Below are 17,887 nucleotides of genomic sequence, written 5' to 3' on the forward strand. Positions count from 1 at the left end.
CTGATTTCTGCAGAATTTCCAAAATTAAAAATAAAAAAAAAATAAAATAACTTCTCACTCTGTAGCAAATCCAGGGCTTGTACATTTCAGATTAATTCAGTAAAAAACTCACAAGTAAAATAATGCATATTTAAGGGAAATATTATACAGACTTTTTCACACAGAAGTACATAATAAGATTTTTTAAAATCTATTGCCATTCATTTATTTTTGCACAAAAACGTATAAATATGTCACCAGCTTTTCTTAACTTAAAAAACTTAAATAAAAGACACCAGATGAAAACTACCCTTTGCTGCCTTTTTTTTTTTTTAATTTTTGTAGGGGTTTTTTTGTTTTTTGTGTTTTTTTTTCTTTTTCTGCTTAGAATTGGGTGTCTAGGGAAGAAAAGCCCCTGCATTAAAAACAGCCCATTTAAAAAAAAAAATTCAAAGTTCTGATGAATTCCGGGAAAAAAGCAACCCCAAAGTGGTAAAAGATTACAAATATCTACTTTACAATTTGTCTTCTCACCAAGATAATTTTATACAAGTTTACAATCTTCATCATCTTATGCTCTTCAAAAGGCCTTGAGAATTTTCCTTTCTGATTAAGAAAAAATAGCACTGCAATATTTTTAAAGTCAATTTTACACTGTACACATTAGATACAAATGGTTTGATATATCAGATTTTTTTAACCTATACATTGCGAAAGTCAACCCCCCCTTCGATCGGTGGTACAGAGAACAAAATTATTCATTTACAAGTTATTTCTCTGCTTTCACACTCCCACCACACAACTTTTATTTTAATATAATGTTTTAAACTTTAGATTATTTCAAGAAAAATACTTTTACAAAATCATATCAATTATTACATTTTTCCTTTTTTTGTTAATAACCAGGACATAGAAGTCTCTTGGGAGAACTTTTAAAATTTGCATGATTCTCTCCACGGATGACAAGAGCTCAATGGCCTGGTCAAAGTGGCTCCCAGGAGGCCAGTCCACACCCACTGCCCTCAGACAGAAACACAGCAACACAAGGGTTAGAAACAGGGTCTCAAAGACAACCCTCTGGGCCAGGAATGAGGAGTCATAAAATACTTCAATTAGCCATTAATGCTTTAAAAAGGCATTTTTTAAAAAGTCCCCACCACAAAGGCTCAACTTCAAGTACTAATTTAATGGTTAAGTTGTAATATTTCTTTGAAATAATATTCCTATGGTCCAGAAAAAATTCACCATATTTATAACTGATTTTATGAGCAAACACTTTCAACTGTGATATGTACATAAGTCCCTTTTGATCTAATGAGAGGAGAGACCTGGCTTGCAGTAAGAATTCACTAGAAAATATATTTCCGTTGTGACTATATAAAACTAATTAAGGTACTTGCCTCCACGGCCCTGGGTTGAGCTTGGCTGCCTTCTGCATAAAAACGTTATCCGTCATGAAACACTGGCCACTGAACATGGCAGAACTTTTAAAACCCAGTTTGTTCTTAACCAAACCCACTGCTGAGTGGCTTTGAATATATTACGGTTTAGGCATGATCTCCCCAATTTGCTTTCATTGCTTTTCTTGCTTCTAGGACAGAGGTATGTAGTCAAAGAATCCTATGGTGGATCTGAGTTGGGTTTCAGCTACTGTACCTGGTCCTTGCGAATTAAAAAAATTAAAAGAAAGTCACAAAAACCATATGACAAAACAACTGAAAATAAATAAATGAAGCTGTCTCCAGACCTTCTGCGTCTACACACAGGTATGGAGCCAACCCAAGCACTCGCGCCAGTCTGGATGGGGGCACTAGGGAGACAGAGACCCCTGTGAAGTCACATACTTGGAGCTGGTTCTTATTTTTAAAAAGTCCCAGATTACGGAGTTCAGGTAACCCACAGGCCATACACCAATGACTAGAGGATTTCATCCAAAGGGCTAGACAGCCCTCGTTTTTAAACAGAGGCTGAAAACAAAGACTCTTGTGCAAAAGGACACTGTCTCTTCTGTTTCCCTCTTAAAAGCCACCAACCACCACCACTTCCTGTGGACCAGTGGTTGGGGGCTGCACACACAACACTGGCTGAAAGTCACTGCGTAGGGAAGTTTCCAGGTCCATGAGAGAAGTGTCAAGGAGTCACTCTGGTAATGAACACTGCAGAACTGACATGTGCCTGCGGAGAAGGAATCACAGTGCAGGACTGTGGAGAGTGGTCTGAAGAAAAGGACGTGGGTATTTGCAGAGTGGAGCAGGTTCCTTGGACTGAGGCTGCAGGGAGAAGGAACTGAGCCAGAGAGAACAAGTGCTTTTCCGATTAAAGTATATTCATGATGGCATTGTACAACTGAGTGAGCACCACAAAGTGGACGGGAAGGCAGGAAGTACGGTCCTGGGTGGCCGGATTGCACGTGAGCCAGGACAGAGCGTTGTACTGCTCCAAAACAAACCTGCCGAAGAGAACACACAGGTCAGGGGGGCATGAGCAAGGCAGCGGCAGCTGCTCCTCAGATTCTAACACATTCCGTATCTTAGCGGGAAGAAGGCCGCAGTCATTCTCGACCTTGCCCCAGGCTCCTTCCCTTGTGCTTTGTCTCATGCACCCCCTCCCTTCCAGAGCTGCGCAGTCGGTTTTGGAGCCACTGGCCACACATGGCCACTGAGCACTGGAAATGAGACAAGTCCAAATGGAGACGTGCTGCCAGTATAGAATATGCACTGGAGTTCAAACATTTAGTATTTTAAAAGCATGTAAAATATCTCATGAATATTTTTATATTCATTACATGTTGACATGATAGTATTTTGGATAGACTGAGTTAAAATAAGATATGTTACTAAAATTAACTTCACCAATCTCTTTTTACTATTTTTTTTTTTTCCAGAGACAGGGTCTTGCTGTGTTGCACAGGCTGCACAGTGGTATGATCATAGCTCACCATAACCTCCAACTCCTGGGCTCACGCGATCCTCCTGCCTCCGCCTCTCAAAATGCTAGGATTATAGATGTGAGCCACTGCACTCAGCCTCTTTTTACTATAGTAAATAGTAGAGTGGCACTTAAATAGTGCTTTAAGTTCCAGACACTGTCTTCAAACTATCCACCCCCTAAATCTGACCTCTTTTCATCAGCATGAAATGCCTCCTCTGAACAGGAAAGCAAAATCAACTGTAATTGCCTAGAACGATCTGTAACATGCCTAGAATGCAGCACGTTATGCTGCCTGCCCCATGCACAGGGGGGGATGTAACAGCTCTCACTGGCTAACCAGTGAGAGCACAAATGGCAGCATCTTGTCCAAAAATACCACACTTAAAGCACCTTAGAAAGATAAGACTTAAGGAACATAATTTCAAACCGTAAAGCTAACGTGGCCTAGGTTGGTATCTATCTACCTTAAAACATCAGATGTGGTTTTGGAGTCAAGAGGGTGTGGAACCCGCTGAGAATTCCTGGCAGGGAGGAGTTCGTCCGTCTGTGCTACTGAGATGTGGTGATGCAGCGAAGCCTGGCGAGAGAACGAGAAAGTTACCTCCCTGGTCTGGACGCCCGCGGTGTGGAAATGCGGGGGGCCACGTCTGCCAGACGCAGCTGCTCCCTGGCCCTTAGAGGTCAGGGTTTCTATGAGTCTATGAGTTTTAAGCTGCTCATTTACCCCAGTGTGATCCCAAATAACTAGATTTCCTAGAGTTGAAAAAAAAAAGCAAGCTTTGGGACCTATTTTTTTTTTTGTCTACTACATTTTGTTTAATGGAAATAAGCCTAACATACACAAAAATAGTATAATATAAAATGAGGTCCCATGAATTCATATCACCAAGATGCAACAATTATCAATATTCATCACTTTGTGTTTTGATTTGGGGATTGTTTTCCTAAATTATTTTAAACAAAACCCCAAATTGTATCATTTTACCTGTAAATAATTCAGTAGGCATCTTTTATAGATAAGGACTTTTAAAACAATAATTGTCACACACAAGAAAAATTAACAGTGATTCCTTAATATCATCATCTAATACCCAATCTCTGTATGATCTTCACTGATTATCTAAAAACATCCTTTTACATTTGGTTTATTAAAATCAGGTGCCAATCTGGTCTGTACGTTGCAAATGATTAAATGGTATTTAAGAACTTCATCTGTAGAAGGCCCCACAGTCTGGAAGTGGCTGATCTGTAGTCCTGCAGTGGTGTTTAACATGTTCCTCTACCCTCCAGATTTCCCATACATCGATGGTTTCATCTAGAGGCTCAATTAAGACTCCCCTGCGGCACCGGGGTGGTGGGGTCGGGGCAGGGATCCACACAAGAATACTCCGTAACTGGTAGCTGGTGCTATGTCCCTCTTACTGTAACACATCAAAAGGTGCCTCATGTCTGTTGCCCACTGGAAGTAGTATGACGCCTGGTCACTGGGCTCAGCTGGTACCAGCACTTCGTCTTTATAACATTCCTCATCAATTTTCACCTAACCGTTTCAGCACAGTTTACTTTACTAAATAACTAAGAAATATAATACGCAAAGGAGAGGCAAGTTATAAATGCTTGATTCTTTCCTTTTATTTTTCAATTTTCAGATTAATGAGTTGCTGCTCTAGCAGCTTCAAAAGCTGTCTAACTTTTTTGTTTTGTTTTTCAGCACAATTATGAGTCCAAAGATTTGTTTCAATCTATTGTTATCATCATTCTTTTTGATGATCAAACTGTCCCATCCCTGGCCAACAGGACTGCCTTCTAAGATGACTCCTGAGGGTTTTGATATGACTTTAATAATCTTTGGTTACTTTCTTGCTTTTAGGTGTGACAAGATGTCCCAGGTTCATCTTGAATATTTATTTCTTCCTTCAGACCTGGATCAGTCACTTCTACAAAGAACCTTGGTTGTTTTGAACGATCAAATGGTATTTAGGAACCACAATCATGGAAATAGAGGAGTTTATTGCTGCCAAGCTTTTTTAGTAGACAGAGCTAAAAAATGTATATACTTTTGTAGAGAGGAAAAATAAGTAAATCTAGGGTCACATTGATAATTCTAATACATGGATTTTATATAATTTCTTTGATTTCATAATAATATGTTAGTCATTAGGAAAAGAAAATTGCTTCCTCTTGTAAGTTTAACCTTCCATTGTTTCTTTGTGAAAATATAAGCAGATATGCGCACATGTGTATGTTTATCTTACAGATTATTCCATGGTAATCTATACTCCACAGAACGATTATACTGAAATATTCCTTGTTTTGTTATGGATGATTAATACTTCACTGTTTGGATATATGGGAGTTGATTCAATCAGTCCCTTACTGATGGACGTTTAGGTTTACTCTAGTCTTTTACATGTATCACTTTTTGGTTTTGCCCAAGTGTCTTTGGAATATTCCTTGGAGGCAGGACTGATACCCACAAGAGAGGGTTGTATCACTCACGTTCCCACCGACACCAAGGCCTGGCCTCTCCCCACGGCCCTGCCAACACAGTATGTGGTCAAACCTTTGGTTTTTTTTTGCCAATCTGTGGGCAAGAAACGGATTTCATTCTAGGTTCTTTAACACAAACTGCAAGTAGGGGATCTTTTCCTTTTAACCCTTAAAATTTGGATTAAAATGTTCTAAGAAATATAGAGGAAGGAACAAGCATAAATGTGCGATGTTGTAGCTGATTCTTGCCCTTCCCTACTGAAGAATGCTCAGACCGTGGAGGGGAGGAAGAGGACAGCTAGTCATTACACCTTCCACTCAGGCTTCACGACTGTGATACCATGTGGACTTGGAGAAAGACCATTCGAGTGAAGCGCCTGTCCACCTGAGATTTACCCTGTGGGACCCACAAAGTCTCCTCCTTGGGTTAATGTGTGATTCATTTGGGTTTCTCTCCTAAATTCTACTCTCCACCTATAGCTGTAATTAAAATATCCCCAGAGTATAAGTAGATATGAGAGAAAGAGGGACTAGAATAAGACTTATGGTGGCCAAGATAGAAATTACTAACCAAAATTAAATTTAAGCATAAGTCACTCATTCCTTGAAAACTTCAAATATGACACCAAACCAACCTTTAGGAAGAGAGGGCACTGGTTTTGAGCCTGTGGACACGATGACCAAAACCACTGGGGAAGATTCTCAGCTTTGGCAGTTGATACAAAATACCCAAGGGCCAGAGGTTGCTGTTTTAGCTCCTCTGGTGCCTCTCTAGAAAGAAGACGTTCGCCCTGGCTCTGAAAAACAAAATCCCAAAAGCATAATAAGCATTTATTATTGAGCTTTAAAAATGAACTTTCACCAATTCACTCTACCACTGTAGTGACTAATCCCCTTTGTGGCAGCAGGTCACAGAAAAACACCAGGTGACTGAGAAAGGTAAACTGGGATGGCATTATCTTTGCTGCACACACAGACATCTGACAAAAGTACAGCTGAGGCAGAAGATACCAGCAAAACTAACATCATCAGTCAAGTAAGTACAGATTCATTTGCTCTGGTTTCTTTTCTACAGAACATAAAATCTGTTCCATGGCACTGTTATGTAATGAACTAAAATGGAAAGACTGCAACCTCCGACAGTTGAAGGCTCCACCACACTCACATGCTCTTTCACCAGCGACCAGCCACAAATACGCAAGTGCACCTGACTGCCACCAGCTAACGCTGCCCAGGACGATGCAACACAGCACCGGTGCGGCTGCCCTGCCGGCAGTGGGAGATCTGCTCGTGAGGAAGCAACAGCCCCCTCAGTAACAGACTCCTAACACGAGTCTGACTTACTATGCTTGTCTGCAACCGACATTTCCTCATCTTTAGTTTTTTAAGCTAGCTTCAGGAATTCAAAATGTATCTTTTATGAAAGCAATACCTAATTCATTTTGTTTTTAAAAAGCCTTCTGTTTAGAGAAAAATATAATGTTCAACTACCACATCAAATTGTATCAATTCTGAGTTGGTTAAAAAATAAAAATTTACTGCCACCTTGAATGCAAATCCCCCCTGCCGTAATGTCTTTACTGGATATCAAAGAAAGTTTAATGGTTCAGCAAAAGGAAATGCTGAAAGCTTCTTGGAGGTCACCTGGCTGCAGGTGCTCAGGACTGAAAAAGGCCACCTGACTAGCTTTAGAACAGTGCTATTTAATAGTGCTTGAGGCTCCAACAAAGGGAGAAAACACAGCACAATCCCTGCTTTTTACAAAACCAACACTATACTTCAATTACCAATTCTTTGTTAATGGATAAACTAATTACAACAAGACTTACTGGGAGGTAGTTGCTATTGTTTCCATTTCACAGATAACTGTAAAGAAAAATGAAGTCAGTTTGCCCAAGGCCACAAAGCCAGTAGCCCCAGATTCAGAGCTGTCTTTATCAGACTCCAGGGCATGTGTTCTCAGCTGCTATGTGCTGCTTGCCTCCAGAATTCAAAGTCAGGCTCCTTTCAGAACAAGCAACCACCTACAACGTCTTCTTCAGTTAACAGTTACTTTGCATGTTAAATAAGCAGAGTTGTCAGGGGTGGAGAACGTGTGGCCTCAAGGCCACATGTGGCCCTCCAGATCCCCAAATTCGACTCCTTGACCAAATTCAAACTTCACAGAACAAGTCCCTTTATTAAAAGAATTTGTTCTGTAAAATTTAGATTCAGTCAAAAGGCCACACTTAAGGATCCAGAAGGCCACAGGTTGCATAAAGCCACTATTTTGGCAAAAAATAGAAATAAAAATAATAACTGGGAGGCAACAAGTAACTCGAAGTGATTGTTTACTAAGAAAACAATTATATAAAACCCTTGCATCTGTAACAGGACTATTCTTCTGATAAAACTTATTCATCAGGAATAATAACACATTTCTTTCAAATTCCTGCCTTCTATTCAAAATAGAACAACTACAGAGTCACTGTCCTGCCTTATTTCTCTTGTACCAAGGACCTAGACTATAGATCTTGCACCTAGAAAGGTGCATACAGTAAAAAGATGATCATATATATAGTAAAAAGATGATCATATGTCAAGAGGATTATTTTCCTGAAGGCTGTGGTTATTTCCAACAACGTACTTCAAGTCACCCTTACCCGACTGTGCTGGAAGTGAGAGCCCACACCAATTCCAGAAGGAGAGCCTGGGGAGGGGACTGGGGAGGAGTTGGGGGAGGAATGCAGGTTCCCAGTTATTAATATGCCAATATCATTGTCCATATCATCTGGGAATGGAAGGTCAACGAACATATCATCTAGAGGGGAGGGAAAAAAACACAAAAATTACGAAGATAATACATACCTCCAACTTAACCAGTACCATGTTTTGTTAGCCTATGGCTATTGTGGACACATGCTGTTAACAACTTAGTTCAGTGAGTGCCTGCTGGGTGCAAGGTGCTGCAAATTATTCTTTCACTCTGTATTCTCTCCAATAATCTCCTAATGTGAAGTATTAACAGAATGGAGAATAAAGAACATAAAACAAAACCCCACACTCTGTATGGCCTCCAAAGGCACATTTGGAGACGGTAAAACCACTAAAGAAGCAATTTAATCATTAAACAAAGTTAAAGTTGACACCATCCAAGAACATAGTAGACGTCATCTGTGCATCCAATTAGCATCTAAAATACTGGAAGCCGAATGAATGCAAGTCAATAGGTGTGAACTCACCCTGAAACTGGAGGCCTATTTGAAAAGCAGATCAAAGCACAATGTTTCATTAAGAAATCCTCTTCTACATTATAAAAGTAAGGTGCACTCACAGTAGAAAATTTGTAAAGTATTAAAAAAAAAAAAAAAAAGAAAAGTGTAAAAGGGAAAACCGTAACTCTGAACCCAATTACCATGAACAATTCCTATGATTCTTCCATTTTCTCATGTATCTGCTATTCCATTGTGATTATATGATACATAGAATTTGGTATCCTTTTTCCCTCCCTATTTAACATGAGTAAATGCTGGTAGCTGTTAAAAATTCTTCAAAAACAATGCAAGCGGATGCATAATACGAAGTGCTTTACAGTTTATACATAGCCATTTCTTAACAAATGCCTTAACAGGTATTCAAACCAAAAAATTCCATTAAGAATAATGAAATAAGGAGTTGCTCTATAACAAATTAGATTCCTCATGACTAGCTGAAGGAAAGCACTATCTTCACATTGCCTAGTGCTTCATACTTTGCAAATCAGGTCATCAAATATTTACTGAAAGAGTGGCGCCCATGTGCAGGACACTGCCAGGCAGATATTATTTTTGCCTTTAATGAAAAACAGAAGAAAGCTAATTACCCAAGAGAGGAAAGTATTCTTTGGTCTTCGTAATAGTGCGGACAAATTAAAGCTTTAAAACCAAACTTTCAATTCATTCTTCATATTTCATGTGTTGTTTATCACAACACAGAAAAACCTGCAGCATTCCAATGACGCCATATTCTAGCTCTGGGTCTTCCACTCACCATTGTTGGGGCTAAACCCATCTTCATTGGGATAGTTGGCTGGAGCCACCTGGATGGTTGACGATGTTGGGAACACCAAGATGTGTGTACAAGAAGCATCTTGAGGGGTGTTGAGCTGGGATGACTGCATGTTCAGTGCAGTACTTCGGCCAAAAACAGAGCCCATTGTGACAGCATCTTTAAAAAAAAGAATTCTATCAATTCCCCTTTGGCAGCAGTGAACAAGCCTGGAAATGAGGTTTACGAGGGCATGATCTGGAGTGGTTGGTATGAGTCCGATGCGACTGCCCTGACAGTTACACATTTAAAGTTGAGCCCGATTTGTTTAAATATCTTCAAAGAAACTGACTCAGAGCATATAGCTATGATAACGTAGTTATAAGCCATTCACATTAAAAAGAATTAACATAAAATTGAATCGAGTCCACCAAATATGTTTTAATTATGTATACAAGAAGTATTTCTAAAAACAAATCCCCCACTTTCTCTCCTCCTGTGGTTGCTCACAATTTATAAAGTATTGTTCTCCTAAATGATAACAATCCTATAGAAATGGTACCATAAAACTAATAACTGTTATAGTACTGAAAGCTACTACATGCCAGCTTTTGTGCTAACCTCTTTCTTCACGTTATCTCATTCAGTAACCACAGCCACCTCGACGTAGGAATTATTATCTCCATTTTATGGATGAGTACAGAAGCACAAAGAATTTAAAGTAATTGCCCGAGTGGTGCAGACAACTGAGGTACTAATGAAGATATCTATCTCTCACTGAACTGATGACAAGTAACCCCATTCTCACACCACGACACTATGGACTTTTATAGGGAGTGAGTTGACAGGGTCTCCCATTTGATCAAAGAAATATCTGGATGGTAAAAGTGGTAATAAAAGTATAAAATTGCTTAGTTATAAAATTACAAAATAGTTGCTGGTTTTCAAAAACCAGCAAGATTTTTAAAAAATTCTGTGGCCACATATTTTGTTCACTCCCATCTGGCATCTACATTTATTAAGAGTTTGCTGTGTACCAGGTACTGTGCTAAATGCTTTACCCTTATCTGCCTAACCACTCACCCTCAACTGTATCAGAGAGACTTTAACTATGAATAGCCTTTCAAGGCTGCTTGGAGATTCTATCAAATAACTGTCTTCAAAAGGATATTCAAATATGTGTCATGCAGGTGTGTCTACCATAGCGGTATTTTGGAGGGTGATCTTCATATATTAACAACAAATCAGGGTCAGGCAACAGTCACTAGCCATGACTTTAAGAGCTCTCAATCATATCCAGAACTTAGTCTGTCTCACAAGCTATGGTCAACAAAAACAATAAAATCACAAAACACTCCCTGGAAGAGATTGAATGTTTTCCATTTTTGAACCCAAAGTATAATCTTCTCTTATAGAGATATAATAATATAATAAAGATATATTCTACACTTGTCTGTGGACTTAAGTTTGGGTGGACTGATGTTATACCTAATTAATGAAAGTGACAAAAGGAAATTTACCTGGCATCACTACAAAGGACCCCTGGGGCTCCATGGCAACCAGGCAGGCACTAAGGATAGAAGGAGAGTCTGCGGCAGAGATTCCACACATCCGGCACACATCCTTGAGCTGTTTGCTGATTGTCTGTAGTGAACATTCTCCAAGGAGGATACTCCAATCTGAAATCAAATATTGCAGTCATATAGTGTTTAGACATTCATACCGATGGGAGGTTTGAGCTTTTTACCAGTTATGCCTGGTAATTGAATTTCCATGATTGGACCCTAAAGGGAATATGCCTTTACACAGGTTCCCCTCCTTGCTATAAAGAAAATGTTACTTGACTTCCATTACACTTCATTAACAAAGGAACAAAGGCCGACTATTCTGTAAGCATAAGTCATGTCTGAAATGACCTTTGAGAGTCCAGCACAGACCCAGGTTGATTTAGGCATTTAAACTGTTTTTCCAGGATGATACCAGTGTCAGTGGCTCTATCCTTTCTCTTCCTTCTTATGTTCTGATTCTTCCACTGTCCCTATCAGTACTTTTCCCTTGGATGACAGCACAGTTTCACTGGGAGAGGGGCAGACCTCAGTTTTATTTACTGTTGTAGGTTGGCTGTTTCCATGAAAGGCAAGCAGCAGCAGCAATGAAGGGGAACCATTCACAGAATGTCCAAAAGGGCTCACAAACAAGGGGTGTGAGTGAAGTGCTCCAAATGATGCCACACTAATAGTTCCGATTAAAAAGTTGGCACAAATGTTCTTTCTGATGTTTGTTTATTGCTTCCAAACAAAAGCACTGTGTCTAATCAGAGCATTGTTGAGGGTTATGTTACTTTGGGAAGTGAAAAGATCTCTTTTGATCTCCCCGACACACACGAAGCATGCACCATTCCTGTGCAGCACAATGCTATCAGATCACATCCCACTCAGGAATGGCAGAGAAGCCTCCACTGCAGGCTTCTCTACCTCCACGTACTTTTTCAAATATGCTATGTCTCCCCTTAAAGAGCAGGTGAAGGGAAAAACGTTTTCATATTAATGAACCTCCAACTGAAATGGCTGCATTAAAAGTGGCCAGGAGCATGAAGAATGTATGTTTTAAAATCATGGAAAATCAAACAGATGTAAGCTCCGAATTTCAAACCAAGTAAGAAGGAAAAAGCAGTGTATTTTATCATAAACACTCTGGAGATAAAGAGCAGAAATTCACAAAGCTGACTCTGAAATCTAAGGGCCCCTATCTAACGCCATTCCATAGAAATACAATGTGGCACAGACCCTGGATCCCCAAAGGAAGGAGCTGCAGATTAATAAACAGATTTCCTGTACACTAGGTTCTTCTCATGTTTTTATTCTTGAAAGTACATTTTCTCTCTATCTTTCGATGGGCTCCTCCAGTCACACTTACATTCCTCTCCTCTAAGAGATAAGGAAGAAGAGTTTGCCCCTTCTAAAAATCATACAAGGGAAGGAGATGGCCTTAATAATTTTCCAAAACACCCAGTGACTAGACTAGACTACATTTTTATCCACCTTCTTCCTTTCTATTATAATCTAACTTTCCCCAAGGGTTAAGAATAGCTCAAAGCCTTTAAGAAATAAGATTGACTAAAAAGCAGACTAGGGAGGAAGATAGGAATTCTGACAGAAACGAAATAATGAATCCCCTAATGTATTAGACCACTAAGCTCTTGATACAAGATTCATTATAAGTATGATATTCTTTAAAAAATGAAAAGGTCCTCTTTTGCATAGTGGTAAAAAAATTAATAAGCAAAGTCTTAAATATAAAAATTAAAAATGAAGAGTCATATTTTACCAGTCTACAGTATAACTTATTACCAAAAAATTTTTGTGAATATTAGATGCCTAAGAAAACACTTACTTAATATATATTATGTAATATTTATATAAACTGCTGTTGAACTATGAAAATTTGATACAAATCTAACTTGTATTGTAGGAAGTGGGTTATATTTAGATATTTCCAATAATGCAAGTTAAATCTGTATCAGTGGTTTTATTTCAGGGATTCCACAAATACCTCATATCAATTTCCTATAAAGAAATAATTTACATGCTCTACCATGGGGGTCAGCAAACTATGGTCCACAGGCCAAATGCTGCCTACCACCTGTTTTTGTAAATAAAGTTTTATTAAAACACAACCACCCTCATTCATTTAGGTATTGTCTATAGCTTCTTTGACACTACAATGGCAGACTTGAGCAGTCACAGCAGTGACCATCTGGCCTGCAGGCTGATAATATTTACAATCTGGCCCTTTACAAAGAAACTTTGCTGACTCTGCTCTAATGTATTTGCATGTGGGAAACCACTAAGCTAATTTGTGACACAACCCTTGCTTTTGTGCAGACCTTAGAAAAAACCATCTCCCATCTATATGCATATATTGAACTTCTTATAAATACATCATTAATTAATAAGGCCTTAAAAAAATCTAGGCCTATTCATACTACTCACATAAAACTGTACAAGCAGCTACACTAGGATAGTAAATGAGTTGGGCTCAGTGCCAGGCGAGGCAGCTGCTGGTGGTCACTTGTGTTATGTTACAGTTACTTTTAGTGCTTCTTGACTGACTGTTATGTTTATGATAAGGAAAATAAGCAGTGGGAGATGGGGATTCAACTTTAAAAATCTGTTCTTTCAAGCTTCCAGATTGAAGAAACCCAAACAGTGGCAGTAGGAATAAAGACCGCTCCTATTTGCACTTACTCGTCATCATGAAACAGGATTTTCTTGCTATTGTGCCACCAAAGAAATACGAAACCATCAACCATCAAATAAATACACCAAAGGCTGCTCATATACAACTTCAACTATCACCTAAATCTTTGTCTTAAAACTAACTTGTTCTTCTCACTGCCTCAATATGTAAATAAATGTTAGAAATTTGAACTTTCTGAGTATCACCACTTTTATACTAATAAAACACTCTTTTACGGTTTTATATACTGGGGTTCAATATTTAAGATTTTATTGTGATCAATGATTTCGCTGCTAGAAAAGTTTAAAATAGTGGTTTATCCTGTACATATAAACGAATCAGAAAATATAACCTGCTTAATTCTTACTACCAATTTTAAAATTTTCTCCCTTAGCTCAGTTAATGAAACTAGCTCAGCCCTTTTCCTGTTTCCTGCACAATCGGCTTCAGGAATTTCTCACCTTTAAGCTCCCCATGGCCAAGACGCCCAAGTCGCCCGATTACAACTCTCCAGGGTAGAGATGTCATTTGGACAATTCCTACGCACCATTCCCACAACTTCTGTAGTCCAATTTTACGTGCAGATACTTTACTCCTCCGTGACCTAAAAAAGAAAGAAATGGGAAAGAGGTCCCCAGATGAATCAAAGTTATCACTTAATAAGACAAACACAAGAAAACTCCAAACAACTAATGCTGTACCCACTGCATTTAGATCGGAAATTGGAAATATTTGTATTTGAGGAAAGATGTAGCAACAGTTTACATGCACCATAAACACGGAGCCTTCTCACCTGTTTGGTAAAGCAATATTTACAACGCAGGTCTCTAACAATTCCCCATGGAGGTCAGTGCAGGAAGCCAAAAGCCAGCGCTGGTCGTGAGACAGACAATAGCCCACAAAGAGCACATTGTACTTCTGGCTCGCCTCGCCAAACGTCTCTCCCAGCTCTGTCTGTTTGTCTTTGATTGGGGCCAATATAAAGGGAGGGGAGTAAAGCTGGATTGGGCTGGGCCGCTGAAATCAAAATCAAAATCAATGTCAACACAAAGCTACCCAACTTCATGTTTACAACAAAACCCAGAACAACACTGAGGAGAGCTGACCGGGAGTAATGACAATAGATTGCTTCTCTCACTTTCTGTCCAGTACTATACACACACACACAGAATAATGATAATACAAATAACAAAAACGTTGTTTAAATGATATAAGCTAGGAAATACAACCAAGCTAATATTTCCTTATTAAAAGAAATTACTATTTTGGAAAGTAAATTGGCCCAGCTTCATTAGTCATTCGGAAAGTGGAAACTGAAACCACAATGAGATAACACATCTGCCACACCAGAATATCTAAAATTTAAAAAGAGAGAAAATACAAAGTATTGGTGAGAAAGTGGAGCAACTAGAATTTTTATACATTGCTGGTGATAAAAGTAACTAACATATAATTTGCTGTTGGAAAAGTATTTGACAGTATCTGCCTAAGCTGAACAAACACATACCTGCTAAGACCCAACATAAATGCACACGTTTACCAAAAAACAGGTCCAAGAATATTCACAACAATATTTATCATAATAGCTCCAAATTGAAAATAAATATTCATCAACGGTAAAATGGGTAATAAATTGTGATACAGTCACACAGAGTACTAGACAGCAAAGAGAAGGTAAACTCTACAAGTAAGAAAATGGATGAATCTCAATGCTGAGTAAAAGAAGCCACACACAAAAGAACATAAACTATATGATTCAATATATATACAGGCCAGAAACAGGCAAAACTATGTTATTAGCAGTCAGAATAGTGACTACCTGTAGAGTGACTGGAAAGGAGTATTGGAAGGGCCTCTGGTTGCTACTCATATTTTTGTTTCTTGTATTTCTTACATGACATTTTTACTGACTGAAAGTTCATTGAGCAGTATGTTTATAATTAAGTACTTTTCAGAGAGAGAAAGAGAGAGAGAGAGAGGTGGGTGTGTGTATTTTTTTTAGAGATGGGGGTCTCACTCTGTCGCCCAGGCTGGAATGCAGTGGTGTGATCATAGCTCACTGCAGCCCTGAACTCCTGGGCTCGTGTGATCCTCCTGCCTGAGCTTCCCAAGTAGCTGGGACTACAGGCATGCGCCACCAGGCCTGGCAGTATGTATATACTTTAATGTATGTGTGTGTGTATGTAATTTTAGAAATCAAAGCATTAGCTGTTACCCAAGACAAACATTTCAGATAAACTTGACAAAATTTATTGTCATCTTTGTTTACAGCTATCAAACACATCTCAGTATTTAATAAACTACAACAGGGGTCAGCAAACTTCTATAAAGGACCAAAGAGTAAAGTTTAGACTTTGAGTCTCTGTCACATATTCTTCTCTTGGTAAAAATGTAGTCATCGTTCTTACCTAGGTGGCCACACAAGTACAGGCTGTAGGCCAGATTTACACAAGGCCGTAGTTGTTGACCACTGTACTATACAGTATAAGGCAAAGGAATAATAGAATGAAAGAACTGTAAAGCTGAAAGAGACTTTGGAGGTACTATAATCCATTTCATAGGGATTCAAAATTCAAGCTGATAGTCAATCACTTGTTCAAAGTTGCAAAGCTAATATATCACTAATCCATTCATTCACTCTCCATATGACCTAGTATTTATCAAGAGAACTAAAAACTTAAGTCCACACAAAAACTTTGTAAACAAATACTCATAGCAGCATATTCACAATAGCTAAAAAGTGGAAACACCCAAATGTCCATCAGTTAATGATGGATAAACAAAATGTGGTATTATCCATACAATAGAATATTTGGCCACAAAACGAAACGAAGTACTGATATCTGTTATGACATAGATGAAACTCAAAAATATTTATGCTAAATGGAAGAAATCAGACATAAAAGATTACATATTATATGATTCCATTTCTATGAACTGTCCAGAATAGGCAACTCCATAGAGACAGAAAGTGGACTAGTGGTTGCCAGGAGCTGGGGCCGGGCAGGGGGACTGAGAAGTGACTGCTAATAGACGGGTATGGTGTTTCTTTCAGGGTTGATGAAAATGTTCTAACATTAGATAGTAGTGATGGTTACACAACTCTGACAGTACACTAAAAATCACTGCACTGTACAATTTTAAGAGGTGAATTTTACAGTATGTGAATTATATCTCAATAAAGCTGTTACTTAAGAAAAAGAGTCCAGGCTGGGCATGGTTGCTCATGCCTATAATCCTAGTACTTTGGGAGGCGAAGGTGGAAGGATTGCTTGAGCCTGGGAGTTTGAGGTTCCTGTGACCTATGATGACACCACTGCACTTTAGCCTGGGCAACAGAGTGAGACTCTGTCTCCAAAAAAAAAGAGTCCGGATGAGTTTGCCTGAAGTTTTGTGTAAAACAAAAGGTTAAATGTCAAATATTTCAGATGCAATAGTGTGTGATAAATCACTACATGGTATATGATTCCCAAACTGTGTTTCTGATATGTTAGATATTCCATATAAAACAAAAGTGAAATAGCAATTGGATTTCTTTGAAGACTTACATGACAGATACTAAAATACATTCTTTCTTATGTGACACTTTGCTTGTATGAACCTGTGCCACCCCAGAGAATTAGAACTCTATGGCAGCAGGGCGCTGGCTGTTTTGTTCCTCACTGCATCCTCAGCACCTGGAGAACAGGAGCTGCCCAATTATATTTACTGAGTGAAAGCACAATGTTCTAGCTGCAGGCTGAGGCAGAGGCGGCATTGACCAACTAACCATTACCTTAATGCAGATAAAAATTTATAAACCTGAGCAAATATTTATAATATTGGGTTATTTTGCTCTTAAGTAAAGTAAAACAATATATTTCGCTCTTATTGTTTCAAGCAAATGGGGAAAAAAACCCATATTACCTGAAGTCTTTTTGCAATTTAATCTAAGCTTTGCTTTATCTTATGAGCTCTTGATGATGTTCTGCCACTATATTACAATCTTTGAAAATGTCATATAATGTTGTGGGATATCCAAATAGTAGGTAGGCAGCTTTTGCTCTCTTCTATGGAAATGCAGAATACTATTAGTTATCATTTGAAATTGTGATCACTTCTTACCAAAGCAGCAAGAACTGATTGGATCTGAATTGTAGAATAGTCACAAAGAGGTAAAGAACTGAAGGATTCTATGGTTTATAAAGGCAATAATTCTTAATTTCTGGAGGCAAAATAAGAAACAGGTAGAGACATTTTTTTA

General features: G+C 38.7%; 1 protein-coding gene across 1 annotated transcript in view; it reads right to left on the reverse strand.

The window, feature by feature from the left end:
* Window positions 1–889: 889 nt before the first annotated feature.
* Window positions 890–17,887, reverse strand: part of MED13L (mediator complex subunit 13L) — a 268,378-nt gene continuing 251,380 nt past the window's right edge. The window contains exons 24-31 of the mRNA XM_069496718.1: window positions 14,438–14,661; window positions 14,106–14,248; window positions 10,926–11,084; window positions 9,409–9,585; window positions 8,043–8,200; window positions 6,036–6,197; window positions 3,375–3,487; window positions 890–2,428 (exon numbers count right to left, since the gene is read on the reverse strand). Of these exons, the coding sequence (XP_069352819.1) occupies window positions 2,296–2,428; window positions 3,375–3,487; window positions 6,036–6,197; window positions 8,043–8,200; window positions 9,409–9,585; window positions 10,926–11,084; window positions 14,106–14,248; window positions 14,438–14,661 (1,269 nt within the window). The 3' untranslated portion in view covers window positions 890–2,295. The remainder of the gene's footprint in view (window positions 2,429–3,374; window positions 3,488–6,035; window positions 6,198–8,042; window positions 8,201–9,408; window positions 9,586–10,925; window positions 11,085–14,105; window positions 14,249–14,437; window positions 14,662–17,887) is intronic.

The sequence above is a fragment of the Eulemur rufifrons genome, chromosome 21 (assembly GCF_041146395.1).
Source record: "Eulemur rufifrons isolate Redbay chromosome 21, OSU_ERuf_1, whole genome shotgun sequence".
NCBI lineage: Eukaryota > Metazoa > Chordata > Mammalia > Primates > Lemuridae > Eulemur > Eulemur rufifrons.